General features: G+C 50.5%; 1 protein-coding gene across 2 annotated transcripts in view; it reads right to left on the bottom strand.

The window, feature by feature from the left end:
* Positions 1-16,571, bottom strand: part of NT5M (5',3'-nucleotidase, mitochondrial) — a 36,151-nt gene extending 19,580 nt beyond the window's left edge. Inside the window, exons 1-3 of one of the 2 annotated variants that reach the window (XM_032320723.1) lie at positions 16,128-16,571; positions 12,878-12,978; positions 1,004-1,064 (exon numbers count right to left, since the gene is read on the bottom strand). In XM_032320723.1, coding sequence (XP_032176614.1) covers positions 1,004-1,064; positions 12,878-12,978; positions 16,128-16,397 — 432 coding nt within the window. In that variant the 5' untranslated portion in view covers positions 16,398-16,571. The remainder of the gene's footprint in view (positions 1-1,003; positions 1,065-12,877; positions 12,979-16,127) is intronic. The other variant, XM_032320724.1, reaches the window with a different exon arrangement.
* Positions 16,572-16,802: the final 231 nt, after the last annotated feature.

Genomic DNA, 16,802 nt, shown 5'->3' with positions numbered 1-16,802 from the left:
TCAGTCCCCACTCCACACTTACTGATGGTAAGTCGTTAACTCCCCTGAGTTTAGCTAACTCCTGTGACAAGACACAGGAAATGGGCATGGGAGCATGAGATGACTCAGTGGCCGCCAAGCACCTCTCCAAACTCTCCGCTTTTAACTACTGAGTGAGGGGGAGTCCCCATTCCAGTCAACGCAAACCAAAGGCATTAAACATTGGCGGACTGTGTGCATTTTGTGGAGTTGGAGAGAGAGAGATCATATGAACGCACTTGAGAAAACTCATGCCTAGAGGTCTGTGCTGAGAGAGCTCTGCCCCAGTCTCCCAGCCTCGAGAGACTGGGACCCTGAGACCCTCTCCAGAGCAGAGGGGTTGTGGGGCCCCCAGTCCTGCCTTCCTGGACTGGGAAGGCTGCTCCCACTTCCCTTGAACCCACCTCTGGTGCAAATGCCCATCTCCTGGACAACACACCTTTCCTGTGGGCTTGGCAACCAAGGAATTTATGGAATTGATTCCCAATTTCCATAAAAGCCTCAGTTTTACGTAATTCTATTTCTTTTCAATGAAGATGAGGGCATGAGTGTGGAGCAAAATGCAACATAACCATTTCACCTTTGTTAAGACTTTTGCATAAATAAATTCATGCATAATGTCTGGGTTTGGCTTTGGGTGGCTTCCAGCGCCTCCCGCCACACATTTTCTCTCCTTGCCTCGCCCTTCGCAGATGATCCCTCACTACCGTGGGCGTGGACACCTTCCAGAGAACCTGGCATCCTCGCCAGGCTCCCTGCAGAGAACATGCTGGAATGTCAGACTGGTGCTAGCGAAGGTCTTTGGGAGAAGAGAGCCGGGCACAGACAGAAGGGACAGACGGGAAAAGAGGCAGCAATGAAGCCACCCCAGCTGCTGCAGGCGGTGCTGTGAGGGTCTGCACCTCTCCCCCCAGGGCGTGCTGAGTGTCAGCACCCTTTACCCGCAATCCATGGGGTCAAGGTGAGAGGAGGCTGCACATCTTACCTTTTCATAGGGACAATACTTGTATGTCCTCATGGGGCTCGTACAGATGAAGACATCGGTGCTGTGAGAGAGAGGAAGGAGAGTCAGACTGAGCCCCCACGTCTGCTCAGCCTTCGCCACCCCTGCTCCCCTGCTCCCCTGCCCCCCTGCCCCCCTGCTCTGCGGGCGTCAGGCCCTCCGGGTGTGCGCCCATTACTGGAACAGGAAAACCCACTGCCCCACACTGCTCTCCCAGCCAGACACATCCTGTCCCCCAGCCCTGAGCAGCCGCGTGTGACCTCTCCTCTGGCCCAGCAAGCAGCTCGGGCATGGGCGTCCATGCACGGCAATTCTGCATGGCCGGAGCCCGAGCTTAACTGGGCGAAGCACCCGTGCTCTCTGGAATCTGAACAGAGAAATATGGAGAGAAAGGAGCATCTGCCGTAAGAGAGGCATGAAAGGGGTGCACAGCAAGTCACTTGTGGGCCTCGTGCATTGCAAAGCAAAGAACCCCGTGAGGGACAGTCTTCTGGTCAAGTGTGCCCGCTAAGCCCGCTGGCAGAGGGGGAGGGAGGAGGAGCCCCCTCCTCTCGGCCAGGCTCAGCTCCCTCGCAATGGGCAAGGGGTCTGCTGAGGACCACCCCCTCCCACAGTCTGGTGACAGAGGGGTTGCTGACTGCGAGGGCCCCAGGCCCCAGAACCTCACCAACAGAGCCCTCTGGTCCCCAACACCCACAGAAAGCCGCCACGGACGGCTCCGCACACTCAGCCTGTGGAAGGCTAGATTTTCCAAGCTCCTTTGCTCTTTGGCAAATTAGTCCCCTGAGAGTCCTGCCTACATCAGACTGCCAGGTCCCTCGGCGGAGAGCACGGGCCTCCTAGTTACCCCGAGACTCGGTTCTCTCGGCCTCTGCCAACCTCACTGTCCCCTCCCGTGGCCGGTCCCCTAGGTCCTCGGCCTCTCCTCCCTGTTCTCTTGCCTCCTGCCCATGCTGAAAGCTGGCCCCACACGAGGAAGCCGCCTCCCCTGTGCGCATTGGAGACGAAGCTGTGTTTCCCCCCATGCCCCACCTGCTAGAGACACACAAGGTGTGGAGGGTCTCCCTCGCCCTCCCTTGTCACTTCCAGACCATTCCTCCCGTTAGAGTGGGTGGTCAGTTAGGACTTAATGGGATGCCTGGAGGCCGGCCGAGAAGACGACATGGTCAACTAGGAGGAAAGTCAGAGGCCTGTCCGGGCAGTACTCCAAAACAAAACCACGAGAGATCGGATCCAACCAGACAGGCTCCAGACGGCTGACAAAGCATCATTCCTTCATCATGCTACATAACCATAGTCTATGAAGCCTTTCTCCAGAGGAGACCAAGAGCGTCCAGCGACATTGTTTGGTCGGGTCACCCCGGCCCCCCAGTCCATCCAGCAAGTCCTTCAAAATCCCTGACTCGGTGAAGCCCGTGCCCCGTGACTACGTGGGCTGAGCCTGGCCGAGAGGAGGGGGCTCCTCCTCCCTCCCCCTCTGCGTGTGGCCATTCCCCCTGCTGTCACCACCCTGCCACCTGCCGTCCTCCGCTAAGGCTCAGCGTGCCTCCATCCTCCCTGGGGCCCCTGGAGCCCCACTGTCATCCCCCTGCTGCTTTTCCTCTTCCTCCACTGGGAACGGAAAGAACCTGACTTTCCAGCTTCTTCGACCTGCACCCAAGCAACCACATGATGCTGGGGGGTAAAAACCAAAACCAAAACAAAACAAAACGATCACATCATCAGGTTTGGGCATTTTCACCTTAAATTCATAACCACAACCCCAAGGCAAGGGTGCCATCGCCAGGCAGCCTGTCCCCAGGGCCCTGGCATGTGATCGCCTTACTCGTCTCCAGCACAGCCGCCACGCACCACACCCGTGACCGCCACCTTCTCGGTTCTGAGACTCCCTGGCTTCTCATGGTGGAATCTAGAACCACGTCCATGTCTGATCTTCCTTCTACCTTTCCGCTGCACGGAGGAACAGCCATCCCTCCCGGCTGTCAAGGCAAGCCCTTCATTTGTGCGCTGGATTCCATCCCCCCCTCTTCACAAGGAGGAGCTACCCATCCATATTCCTTTTTCCGGGACTGCTCTTCCCCACAACTCATTCAAACATGTGCTGCTCTCTTGCATCTCAAAACATACACACACACACACACACACACGACCTTGACCTCATACCCGCTCCCTTGACCTCCCATCTCTCTGCTCCCAAGACATCTACCAAGCGCCCTGCACCTGCTGACCCCACTTCCTCACCTCCTGTGTGTGCTTCGATCCACCACAACCTGGGGTCCATCCCCTCCACTCCCCAAAAAGTGCCTGTTGTCACCAAGGACCCTCACGTTACTGTAGCCAACGCACACTGCCCTATCCTTCTCTGGCCCACCAGCACTCAAGTCGCCCTGCCCTCCTCTGTGGGAGCTCCTATCCCGGCACACCTGCCTGCCCGTCGTTAGCCACCTCAGCATGATCTCCTGGCCTCCCTGGTGATTCTGAAGAACCACTCAGGGGTTCTTCATCTACACTCCCTGCTCCGTGATGTCATCCAAGGCTTTACACAAGGCGCCCCCCCTCAACTTTACCTTCACCATTCAGCCCTGTACCCAAGGGCCAGCCTTATGTCCTTAATATCCTGCCGAATATCTCTGCTTGGGCACCTCACCAACACTTGTTTTTTCCAAAATGGCACACGACGTTCTCCCTTACTCCCCAAACCTGCTCCTTCCCCCGTTGATGGCACTATTACATAGAGCCAGCTGCTCAAGGAAAAACCCAAAGATCACCGCTTTTCTTACCCTTCCCCCAACTCTCAGTATCCATCGCCAGATCTATGGGTTCTTCCTCAACGTGTGTTTCATTCCATCCACTTCCTTCCGTGGTCACCACCCCAGTCTTAAGGACTGCCCCCTCTCATGGTTCCTCTCCTTCCAATTCTGCCCCCGCCAAGCCTTTCTCCACCCAGCATCCAGACTGATGATTTTTTTTTTTTGAGATTTTCTTTTTATTTATTCGAGAGAGAGAGAGAGCGACTGTGTGAGCGGAGATGGAGGGAGGCAGAGGGGGAGGCAGAAAGAGAGAGAATCTGAAGCAGACTCAGTGCAGAGCAGAGTCCAAAGCAGGGCTTGATCTCACAACCCTGAGACCATGCCCTGAGCCAAAACCAAGAGTCAGACGCTCAACTGACTGAGCCACCCGGGGCCCCTGGACGGATTATTTTTAAACAGCTTCTCTGAGGTGTGATTAACATGCAGTAAACTACACAGGTAGAATGTGGTAAGTTGCATGGGAAACACAGATCTCCACAATCGAGATAATAAATAGTCCCCTAAATTTTCCGGGCCCCCTCCTGTATTCTCTCCACCTGCTCCTCCTTGTCCCTACCCCGGCCCCAGGCCCCAGGGAACCACTGAACCGCTCTCTGTCACCACAGATCAGACTGTATGTTCTAGAATCTTATATAAACGGAAACACAGAGTATATGCTCTTTTTGTCTGGCTTCTTCCGGAGTGTAAAGGTATTTCTGGGACTCACTCATGTTATTAAATTCATCCAAAATTGGTTGTTTTTGTTTTCTTTCATTTTTGGGGAGACTTGTTAAAAAAAAAAAAAAACCAGCTTCATAGGGGCACCTGGGTGGCTCAATCAGTTAAGTGGCTGCCTTCAGCTCGGGTCGTGGTCCCAGGATCCTGGGATCGAGCCCCGAGTCAGGCTCCTTGCTCAGTGGGGAGCCTGCTTCTCCCTTGCCTGCAGCTCTCCCTGCTTGTGCTCGCTCTCTGTCTCTGTCTCTCTCTCTTGTTTTTTCTCTGTGTCAAATAAATAAATAAAATCTTTAAAAGATAAATAAAAAGTAAAAAACAGGGGCACATGGGTGGCTCAGTGGGTTAAGCCTCTGCCTTTGGTTCGGGTCGTGATCTCAGGGTCCTGGGATCCAAACCCACATCAGACTCTCTGCTCAGCGGGGAGCCTGCTTCCCCCTCTCTCTCTGCCTGCCTCTCTGCCTACTTGTACTCTCTCTCTATCAAATAAATAAATAAAAATATTTTTTTTTTAAAGTTGGAAAAAAAGTAAGAAAAAACAACTTCATGGAGATTTAATTCCTAAATCTTAACAGCCGCCCATTTTCAGTTTGTAATCCAATGGATATTACTACATTTGCAGACTTTGACAACAATCACCAGAACATTTCCACGGCCCCAAAAGGAACCTTGCGTCCACTAGCAGTTACTCTGCGTTCTGCCCTTGGCCTTAGGAGAACACCAACCTACTTCCTATCTCTATTCCGGATATTTCACATACATGGAATCCGATAGTGCACGATCTTTGCTGCTGGCCTCCTTCATTCAGGAAAAGGTTTCCAAGGGTGACCCACACTGTAGAACGTACCCGGGCTTCACGCCTTTTAACTGCTGAGTAATATCCCAGTGCGTGGGGACGGATGGACCTCATTTGTTCACACATGTATCAGCTGATGGGCATGTGGGTTGTTTTTACATTTTGGCTATTACGAACAATGCTGCTAGCAACATTCATGCACAAGTTTTTGTGTGGACGCATGTTTTCATTTCTCTCAAGCATACGCCCAGGAGTGCGACTGCGGGCTCATATGGTAACTCCGTATTTACCATTTGGAGGAAATGTTTTCCCAAGTGTTTGCCAGAGCAGCCGCACCATTTTTCCAATCCCATCAGTGATGATAAGGAGTCCAAATGTTCTCCATCCTTGGTAACACGATTGTCTTTTTTTTTTTTTTTTAAGATTTTATTTATTTGACAGGGAGAGAGAGACAGCGAGAGAGGGAACACAGGCAGGGGGAGTGGGAGAGGGAGAAGCAGGCTTCCCGTGGAGCTGGGAGCCCGATGTGGGGCTTGATCCCAGGACCCCGGGATCATGACCTGAGCCAAAGGCAGGCTGTTAATGACTGAGCCACCCAAGTGCCTACCCCCCCACCTTAAAGATCTTATTTATTTATTAGAGACAAAGAGAAAGTATGAGAGGGGGGAGGGTCGTGAGCAGGGAGCCCGATGTGGGACTGGATCCTAGGACCCCAGGATCATGACCTGAGCCAAAAGCAGATGCCTAATTGACTGAGCCACCCAGGTGCCCCCTCTTTTTTTTTTTTTTCATTATTGTCATTCTAGTGGGTGTGAAGTGGTATCTCATTGTGGTTTTGATTTGCATTTCACAACAGACTAATGATATTCGGGCCAATTTTCATGCATTCATTGGCCATTGGTTATCTTTTTTGGAGAAATACCTGTCCAAACTTATCACCCCAAGCCCATATTGTTTTTAAAACCTAAGTTAAGGGGCGCCTGGGTGGCTCAGTCGTTAAGCGTCTGCCTTCGGCTCAGGTCATGATCTCAAGCTCCTGGGATTGAGACCCACATCCGGCTCCTGCTCAGTGAGAAGCCTGCTTCTCCCTCTCCCACATTCCCTGCTTGTGTTCCCTCTCTCACTGTGTCTCTCTATGTCAAATTAATAAATAAAATCTTAAAAAAAAAAAAAAGAACTAAGTTAAATCACATCATTGTCTCTGTCCGTCCCATCCCTGTCAAGCTCACTGAACTCTAGCCATACTGGTCTCCTCCAAAATATTACTCAAGTAAGCAAAATCCTTGCCCATGTAAGGACCTCTGCACCCTGGCTTCTTAATAACTAGTTCATCTTAACATTAAGTTCTGAAGTCCCCTGTCACATCCTCAGAGACACCTTTCCACCCCGCCCAAAGTAGCCCTTTCCCCCATTTAGTTTCAAACACATCGCCTATTTCTTTCATGAAGCTTGCTGCAAACTAAAATTATCTTTCTTCTTACTTGCCAGCCCCCCCCCCCACTTCAGTGAAAACTCCTCAAGACCTGAGACCTTAGGTTGGGTCTCTTATTTACAAATAGATCCCCAGGACTAGCACAGTGGCAGGGACATAGTAAGTGACACAAAACAGGGTGAATGAATACATCGCCTGCTACACCAGGCTCCTGTAGGCGGGCTGACAACACTGACTCCATCTTGTTCCTGTCCACATAATGACCTCCCTTAGGGGTACGTGTTCCAGGCCTCTGGGAGGTTAACATGTGCCCTGACCGGAACGCGGGAAGGCTTTTTCTGATCTCCCTAAAGTTGTTTAGATAACTAGAAGAGGTAACATAGTTTCTTCCCCACCCTCTTTCAGCACACAGATGGCACCATGAGATCTGTCAAATGTTTGACTCCACGATCCGCTCTGTACATCCCCTTGCTCTATAAAATCTGTGGCTTAAGATCAGGACTTTGCAGAGAACAACAGCACAACCCAGGATCCTCAGCCACCTGATTCCCCGTCAGTGTTACCCTGAATGAAACTAGTAAACTGTATGGAGTCCCCAGCGCCAAAGTACTTGCTCAGGGCACCCAGGGGGCTCAGTCAGTTAAGCGTCCACCTCTCGCTTTCCGGTGTCATGATTTCAGAGTCATGACCTCAGGGTCATGAGATCAATGCCCTCATCAGGCTCTGATCAGCCGGGAGTCTGCTTGGGGAGTCTCTCCCTTGGTCCCTTCCCCCACTCGTGTGCACGTGCTCGCTCACTCTCAAATAAATAAATATTTAAAATAAAAGACTACACTTATGGGAATGAGCCTGAGTAACGTATACAATTGTGGACTATATGGCCCACCTGAAACTAAGAGAACTCATGTGTTAATTATACCTAGACAAAAATTATTTTTAAATGCATAGGCCTTTGATTCAGCCAGCCCAGTGTTGCACAGAAACACTTGCACACATACGTCCACGCTCCCTGCAGCTCTGATGCACAGGAAGGAGGAAGAACTAACTTCAGTGTCTCTGCGGAAATCATTACCTTACACAGTACACGGTATACAATAAGATGCTACGCAGTAGTTACAAAGAATGAAATAATTCGATAGTGCTGTTATGGAAGGATAGCGAACACATATTGTTAACTAAAAGAGAGAAAGCAGTGTCGTCCTATAGACGAGAGCAATCCTATTTTATAAGCAACAACTATGATGCTGTGATGTGAATGTCTCTTCAGCAGATGCCTGAGTGTGTGCCACATGCCAGGCAGCACTCTAGGGACCAAGATGATCCCTCAGGGAGCTGACATTTGACAGAGGAAGGGACAAACACACACACACACACAACTTTGGCTTAGCCGGGGGCGGGGGGTGTTGGTTGGTTACGGGGAGTGCGGCAGAATGACTAGCTGGGGACAGCAGCGCCTTTAGCTACGGCAGGATGGCCTCTCTGAGATGGTGACACACAAGGTGTTCAGAGCGGAAGGATTAAAAACAATGTGGCAACGTGCCAAGTACTCGGGGAGAAACATTCCAGGAGGGTGTGTCAGGAGCAAAGGTTGTGAGATCAGAAACGAGCCTGGCGCATCCACAGGCAGAAACTCAGCCAGCGTGGTTGGAACAGGTGCAGAGAGGTCAGAGGGTAGCACGGCCAGGTCGCAGACCACCTTGCAAGCCTGGCTGAGTTCGGGTTTTATTGGAGTGTAAAAAAGAAGCCAAGAGAGAGTTTTAAGAGGGGACACACATCAGCAGAATTCCGTTTAGAAATACCGCTCTGGCTGCCGGATAGAATGGATAAGTTTACAAACCTACATACAAATACCTATGTAAATGCATTTGAGAAGGTCTAGAAGCACGTGCCCTGCATTGCTCACCAGGACAGGAAGAGCAGGATGGGGGGAGATGTGCATGGGGAGAGAGGGACAAAATGGGCAACTCACATTTTTTCACGTATGTTCCTACTGTTGGAGTGTTTCATATGAATACACTCGTATATACTGAATAAAGGGTAGTCGCCCCTGAAGATGTTCCAAGGAAGCTCTTGGACATTAGATGAGGCCCAGGGAGACGCAGCCTTGCACTGAGTGCTCCACGAGCCGGTCCACAGCCTTCCAGGGAGGCGGTTCTAGGACAGCGGGCAGATAAGGTGTTTGCTCACTGTTCCCCTCCTACCGGGAACCCCTTTGCCTTCTCCACCTGGCAGATCTCCAAGGGCTCCAAGGTCCCTGCCTTCCCCCCGCCTTGGGGAGCTGCCCTGCCTGTCTCCATCCGCATACATCTACCACATCGCTTTTGTATCTATGTTCTATTCCTTGGTTTCCTAGCGAACTCCTCGAAGGCCAGAACTGCGTCTTACCTACTTCTGTATCTGCGGCATCTGGTAGAGGGTCCTGCCCATAGCAGCTGCCTTACAAATATGCCTTCAGTAACATTTTAAATCTTGGTTTCTGACTACATCAGCACCAGACACAAAGCTATCCACTTAGTTACAGACTAGACCTCTGTCTCTGTCCACACTTTGGGCGTGAACTGACCTTGGGAAGCCACCCCGTTAAGAGCCAAAATGGAGGTAACAGACCGCTGGTATGGTCTAGACTTGCATTTTCACAAAAGGGTTCACAGGGAAGCTATGGGAAAGAGAGTTCTGGACTAGAACTAGAACTAAAACATGTGAAGAAAAGCTTCATCCTCTGCTTGTGAAGAATCACAATGCATACTAGCAAACCTGAAGCCCTTCGAAGTCCTGTGGTAAAGAAACCTTCTAATCCAATGTCCCTCACACTGTTATACTTAAAGAACGCTTTTTTGTTGCAGACCTATTAAATCTTGCAGAATACTAACAACTGCAGCTAATGTTTACTGAGCACCTACTATGTGCCAGGCGCTATAGTGAGGCTTTTTTTGTTCCCCTCATTTCACAGTTGAAGAAACTGAGGCCCAGAAAACTTAATAATGTGCCCAACGTCTGAGGATTAGGTTCTAGAAAATCCCAGGCTCGAGCCTGGGCAGTCTCACTCCAGTTAGGACATAACCTCTACCACTATGCCATCTAGCGCCTCAGGATACAGTTGGCTGAATGTGGTCCAGGAAATGCTAATCCAGACACAAATAGGGTTTTGAAAAACTGCAGTGCAAATACACTGATTTGCCTCTCTGGGCTCTTCCTGCAGCTGCAAAATGTTATACAAAAATACTCCACTATAAATCAAGTTCGAATCCTAAACCAGAATGAAACAGACTACTCCACACGGCCTGACTCAAGTCTAAAAAATAAATTGCTGAACAAGTCCACAATTCAACTCAAACTCTAAGCATTTTGTGTCCCACTGATGCCAATTTATCAGGTCAGAACTTTGAACGCTGATGATTTTTGGAGGCATTTATATGACACAATAAAGACCAAGCCATACCTTATATTTCATTGGTGTTTCAGATTGGTAAATTCAAGCAAAACTGTGACCAATAAAAGTATATACAGACCTAAAAATAAATTCTAACATTGATGGGCAGTCCATGTTTGCCAAGGAAACCAAAACAATTCAGTGGGTGGGGTGGGGGTGGGGAAGAGTCTTTTCAAGAAATGGTACCAAAAAGTGGGTCTCTACATGCAAAAGAATGAGGTAGGATGCCTTCCTCACACCATATTGAAAAATTAACTCAAAACGGTTCAAAGACCTGAATGTAAGAGCTAAAACCATAAAACTCGTACAAGAAAACATAGGAGCAAGTCTTTGTGACTTTGGATTAGGCAAACAATCCTTAGATATGAAACCAATAATACAAATGACCCAAGGAAAAAAAAACAAACACAGGGGCCCCTGGGTGGCTCAGTCAGTTCAGAGTCTGCCTTTGGCTCAGGTCATGATCCCAAGGTCCTAGAATCATGCCCCGTGGCAGGCTCCTTGCTCAGTGGGGAGTCTGTTTCTCCCTCTCCCTCTGCCTCTGCCCCTGCTCATTGCTCATGCTCTCTTTCTCAAATAAATAAATAAAATCTTCAAAAAAAAAAAAAAAAGAAAGAAAGAAAAGAAAGAAAGAAAGAAGAGAATGCCTGCGTGGCTCAGTTGGTAAGCATCTGCTTTCTGCTCAGGTCATGACCCCAGGGTCCTGGGATTGAGTCCCACATCGGGCTCCCTGCTCAGCAGGGAGTCTGCTTCTCCCTCTAACACTACCCCCCCATGTTTTTTCTCTCTATGTAATAAATAAAATCTTTAAAAAAGAAAAAAAATCATGTAAATTTAACATCCACATGAAAACTTTGGGTTTCAAAGGATACCACAAAGAGATTAAAACAACAATCCACAGAATGAGAGAATATATTTGCAAGTCATATATCTGATAAGGGACTTATCATCTAAAATATGTAAAGAATTCTTCGTGTGCATGGGTGGCTCAGTCAGTTAGGTGTCTGCCTTCAGTTCAGGTCATGACCTGGGGGTCCTGGGATCAAGTACTTCATCAGGCTCCCTGCTTCCCAAAGAGTCTGCCCTCTCCCTCTGCCCCTCCCCCTACTCATTCTCTCTCTCTCAAATAAACAAACCTTCTTAAAAAAATAAAATATATAAAGAGCTCTTAAAAATTAGCAATAAAAAGATAAATAAACCAATTGAAAAAAATAGCAAAAAAAAAGATAATTCTCCAAAAAACAAAAACAATGGCCAAAAACACAGAAGATGCTCACATCATTACCCATCAGAGAAATGCAGATCAAAACCATGATGAGATACCCCTTCACACCCACTAGGATGGCTAGAATAAAAAAGACCACAAGTGTTGGCAAGGGTGTGAAGTTGGAACCTCACACATTGCTAATTAGAATGTCAGATGGTACTGTCACTTTGGAAAACAGCTTGGCAGTCCCCAAAATGTTAAACAGGAATTTACCACATGACCCAGTGATCCTTCTCCTAGGTTTATACAACCTATACATGACAACAGACATTCATAAAAAAGACTCATACATGAGTGCTTACAGCAGTATTATTCTTAATACCTAAGAAGCAGAAATAAACACAGTGTCTACCAACTGATGAACAGATAGACAAAAATGTGTCATGGCCATACAGCAGAATATTACTCAGCCATGAAAGGGAATGAAGTACAGATTTGTGCTATAAAAGAGATGACCCAGAAAACACAATGTTGCAAAAAAGAAGTCAATCACAAAAGACCACATAGAGTACTATGTGAAATGTACGTGAAATATACACAATATGTTCAGCGCAGGCAAATCTACAGAGCTCTAAAGAAGACAGCAGCTGCCTATGGCAGCAGGGGAAGGAGGGGGAAGAGGTAGTGACTGCTCATGGGTACAGGGTTTCTTTTGGGGCTGTTGAAAGTTTTTGGAAATCGACTACAACTCTGGGCACAGACTTAAAAATCACTGAATTGTACACTTTAAATGGGTGGAGGGTATATGAATTATATCTCAATATGGCTGTTGTTTTTTATGTCGTCCTCCGGGAAGCACATCATCTGTAACTGCTAATGGGTTTTAGTGAACAGTTATGGAACTGGGGCTTCAGCTCCCAGAAGCAGCGACTTCACTAGAACGAAACAGAAATACCTCACACACTGCTCCTTCAGCTGCATCCTCACCATGTGTTGTTAGGTCTTCTGTTAGACCTCATTGTACTCCTTCCTCTGTTCCTTTTCAGCACTTATCACAATCCGTGCTTATCTTTGCTTGTGAGATTCTTTGTTTAATATCTGCTCTGTGAGCTCCATGAGGGCAGGACCACTTTGGTAATCTCTGAATCACTTATGTCCTATAGCATCTAACAGTCGGTTCTCAGTTATTTGATGAATAAATGCATGTATGGCACCCAGTCAACCAGGTCCAGTTAGACTCAATATTTTCTCCTGTTACCAGATCAAAACGCCTCACTTGCTTACCAGCTGAGTCCGTTTCACTCAGGGTTTTACCAGGTTGAGCACCAAAGGAACAAGCATGGACCTGTGCAGGGGTGAAGAGAGAGGAGCAAGAGATGCGGTGGATGGGGGGGGGGGCAAGAAGCAGAAGACTAGGGTAGGCGCTGACAAGAGGAAGGCACAAATGCACAGGCAGGAAGACAAACTTACTTTTCTAGGTTGGCCATCTGCTTCACAGCTTCCACAGCCCCTGGGAGAGGCTCCAGGTCAAGAAAAAAATTTTCTGATTCCCATATGCTAATGGCCTTCTCCTAAGAAGACGAGAGAGAAGTGGGTGACCTCAGGGGATTCCGCACATTGCCTCACCACAGAGACGATGTCACAGCTGGGAAGAGCTGTTGACAAGAAGAGTGTGAGCCTTCCACATTCCCCCCCTGCAAACACACACACACCCAAGGTCGTATCCTGGGGGGAGCACCTGTGTGTTCCAGCCCCTCTCCAGGGGGTCTGACTTCTGCAAGGATCCAGCAGAGACCAGGTAAGGGATCAGGAGCTATGGATTCCAAAGCCTGCTCTCCTTTAGGCATGGCTAGAGCTGTCTGGGACCAAAGGCAAGTCATCGTGAATTGTGTGCTTGCTTGATTCTAACGGCTAGAGGCATCTCACTCAGGGCCTCTGAGGTAGACCAGGTCTTGCCATGGCTCTAGAGTCCTTAAGTTCAAGAGCTGGAGAAACTCAGAGATTCTTAAGAGCCCCGTTGTGCCGTGTGGAGTAAGGGTGGCCCGGGGCCGAGTGGCAGGCCAGATGAGCAGAACTCTAGGCTCCTCCCCCACATCAACTGGAACAGCTCTTATATCTGTCTTCCGCATTGGTATATCATTAAGTACTTTGTTTAAAAAGCATTCTACTGCTTTTAAAGTCTGAAAGCCAAAAACCCAGGCCCTCATTGTTCGTATGAGAAAATCAAGGCTCTGAATGGGGAAGGGATTTACTCAAGGCCACACGGCAAAACGTTGCTTAGAGCTGAACACCATCTCCCAGCTACGAAGCTACAAGGTTCTGCCTTATGTCACTGGGCTAAAATTGAGTTTGCAGAATGTTACACTTTTCCAGGCCCAGGACAAGGGGAGGGAAGACAGACCCTCCAGACTCCGAGGAACGGGACCTAAATCCCATGTGGGCAGCTGGGGGTGTCTCTGCCAGGCCAGAAACTGCACACTCTGGAACAAGCACCACCACCATGTCCCCCTTAGAGGCGGAGTGCCCTGAGATCACACTGGCATTATGCCTGCGAACTATGTGGGCTGAAGCAAATGAGCAGTGATTGCTAATAGACGGTCTCTCTTGTTAGGCCGTCACCTCCCGCAAGGGGCAAGAATCACTATCCCAGTTTACTGATAAGGAAAGAGGCTTACAGAGGATTGTTTACAAGGCCGCTTACCAGTGATACTATCAGAACTTGACTCAGGGCTTCTGACTCACAGGGAGGCAGTGGGACTCAGGGGAAAGCGTACATGATGCAGGATTAAGTCGGGTACTGCATGGCCCCAGCTGCATGACCTTGGCCTCACCGCCTTTCCTCAGTAATCGGTGTCCCAGCATCCCCTCACTCCCTCTATCACTAACTTGGCTCTGAAACCCTGCTTAAGGCACTTCCTCCCTCTGGGCTGAATTCCTCAACTGTCTTAACACTGCGGGATTCTAAGTCGGTTAAAATAAGCTTTGCCTTCCATCTCCGCTCTCTTTACCTTTCCGAGCCCTGAGAAGATCAAAGGGGATACCAATAGAGTGGTATTTTGTAAAGCAGAAATGCCTTCATAATTAAGGTGGGTTGGCGCATCAGCTGTTTTTAACTCTAAGTGCTGGGCCAGCTCAGCCAAGGGGAGACCCAGGGACATCTGCTGGGAGCTTTGCTGGGAACCAAGGGGATGTGTTCATCTATGAAAATCTTGCAGGAGCAGAACTGCCTCCTTCGTGTCCCAGGAGCCCCTTTCCTTTGCCTCGCCCTTAGAAAATAGTGAACTGATCTCCTTAGATGTGGAGCCTGCATGTCTGTACAAAGGACTACAAAGACTTCTGTCCTTTTCAGAGTTGGGGTGGGCTTTATGTCCTCACCTCAGTATACTCCTGGGAGGGAATGAGGTGCCCAGACTGTCGGCACTGTGTACTGTCTATATACCAACACCCACACGGAGCAGGGGAGTCTGTTACTGAGGCTACAGAAACCACGAGGGTATTCTCTCCAGCTTGAAGTTGGTAATTGGGTGTTAGAGTTGGGAGAAGCAAGCATGCAGAGCTCTGGGAAAGTCACCTTCCTCAAGTACCTGGTGGTGAGGAAGAGCTGTGGCACTTGATTTTCTGTTTCACACCTGCCAATTATGGTTAAGTTACCTTTTTTAAGTCAAAAGAAATGCCACTTGTTAGAGCAGGACAGAGAAGAGGACTTTGCGGGTGGGGAAGGCTAAATGTGCTTGGGCAGGCAGGCAGATGGGTTGGAATCCTAGCTACGGGGCTTGGGACTAGTTTCCTCATCTGCATAATGAAGATAACAATGTCTGCCTCACATGGGAGACAATGCAGTCAACCTGTGGTACAAATTAGGCTCGAATATCATCATCATCAAATTTCTGGTGGTGACCCTGGGTAGGCAAGCAAAAGATGCCGGAAAACACCCCGCCTCTTTAAGTTTGTGCAAGGCAAAATTCCGTTCCTTTCCCGAAATAGTTTCAACTAAAAAACTAAGCCATCTGTCTAGAAACAAGCCTGGATATTTCCCCTCCATCCATCCTGGACTTGGAGAGCAAAGCACAGCTGGAGTCAGGGGGATGTGATGGGCTCAGGTTCAGCAGGGCCACCCAAGCAAGGGGGTAAACCAAGGAGTTGAACCCTCCCCATCCTGACTACTGACTCATTGTGTGATGTCCAGAAAGTCATTCAACGTCTCTGGGCCTCAAATACCACTGGGAGCTATGCATTCACGGAAAAAGGACAAAAAAGAACAGCAAAGACACTCATCAAATTCGTGAGGATGAAGAAACGGGCTAGTGACTGTGGCCGGGGTCAAAGAGGACTTTACTTGTAACGTTTATTTCATTTAAAGAATTTCAGGACTTGCGGCCAAAAATTAAAAAGTCAGCTAAAGACAGAGTTCGTATTTTACGCTTCGCATTCTCCTGACTTTTGAGAAGCCCTCGATGACAGCCAACAGTTCCCGCGCGTGGGGCTGCGCGGGGCGCGGCGCCCTGGGTCCTCCCCGGACCCCTCCCCAGGCCCCCCTGTCTTACGAGAGGACCACTCCCGAGGCTCGGGGAGGTGACCCACCCAAGGTCACGCGGGCTCCCGGTCCAGGACCGGGAAGGAGGGCCGCAGTCCCGCCGGGCTCGGCTGGGCTCGGGGCCCCGGAGCGAGAACGGCGGCCCCGCGGCGGGCGACGAGCGGGGCCAGGGCGGGGGATGCTCACGCTCAGGCCGGGCTGCAGGCGGCCGTACTGCTCGGACAACCAGAAGCCGCGCCGGTCCTCCAGCGCGATGAAAGGCTGGTCGGGGAAGCGCGCGCGGAACTTCCTGAGGAAGCCGCCCTCGAAGTCGGCCAGGACGCCGTCCATGTCCACCAGCACCCGCAGGGCGCGGCCGCCCGCCAGGCCCGCCGGTCCGCCTGACCCCCAGCGCTGCCCCGCCGGGCACGCCGCGCTGCGGGGCCGCCGCGCACACCAGCCGCCGAGCCGGATCATGGCCCCAGGCGGTCGCTCGACGCGGGCGCCGGGGCCTGGGCCGCGCCACCCCGCCGCGGCGGGCCCGGAGACATGACAGCGGTGGGGTAGGAAGGGAAGAAACCCCCGCCGGCCGGGGCGCGCGGGGAACGCGAGGAGCGCGGGGGGGCGCGGGGCGCGGGGCGCGGGGCGCTCGGAGCGCGAGCGCGCAGGCTCTGGCACCAGATCGAGGCTGCGGCACGCGCCCGGGCGGAGGCGGGGCTCGGGGGCGTGGCTTTGGGGACTGTCCACAGTCCCAGACTCTCCACTAGCATCTTCTGCCTGGACCGTGGACCTGGGCTCCCTCCTCCCACTGCAGCAGCGAGGCTGCGGGAGCTGTGCCCGCTGATGGAGCAAGGCTGTGTCGCTGAGCACTTACCGTATGGG

This window comes from Mustela erminea, chromosome 18 (assembly GCF_009829155.1).
Source record: "Mustela erminea isolate mMusErm1 chromosome 18, mMusErm1.Pri, whole genome shotgun sequence".
Taxonomy (NCBI): domain Eukaryota; kingdom Metazoa; phylum Chordata; class Mammalia; order Carnivora; family Mustelidae; genus Mustela; species Mustela erminea.
Note: the sequence above shows the minus strand (reverse complement) of the source record. Positions and strands in the feature narration are given on the sequence as shown.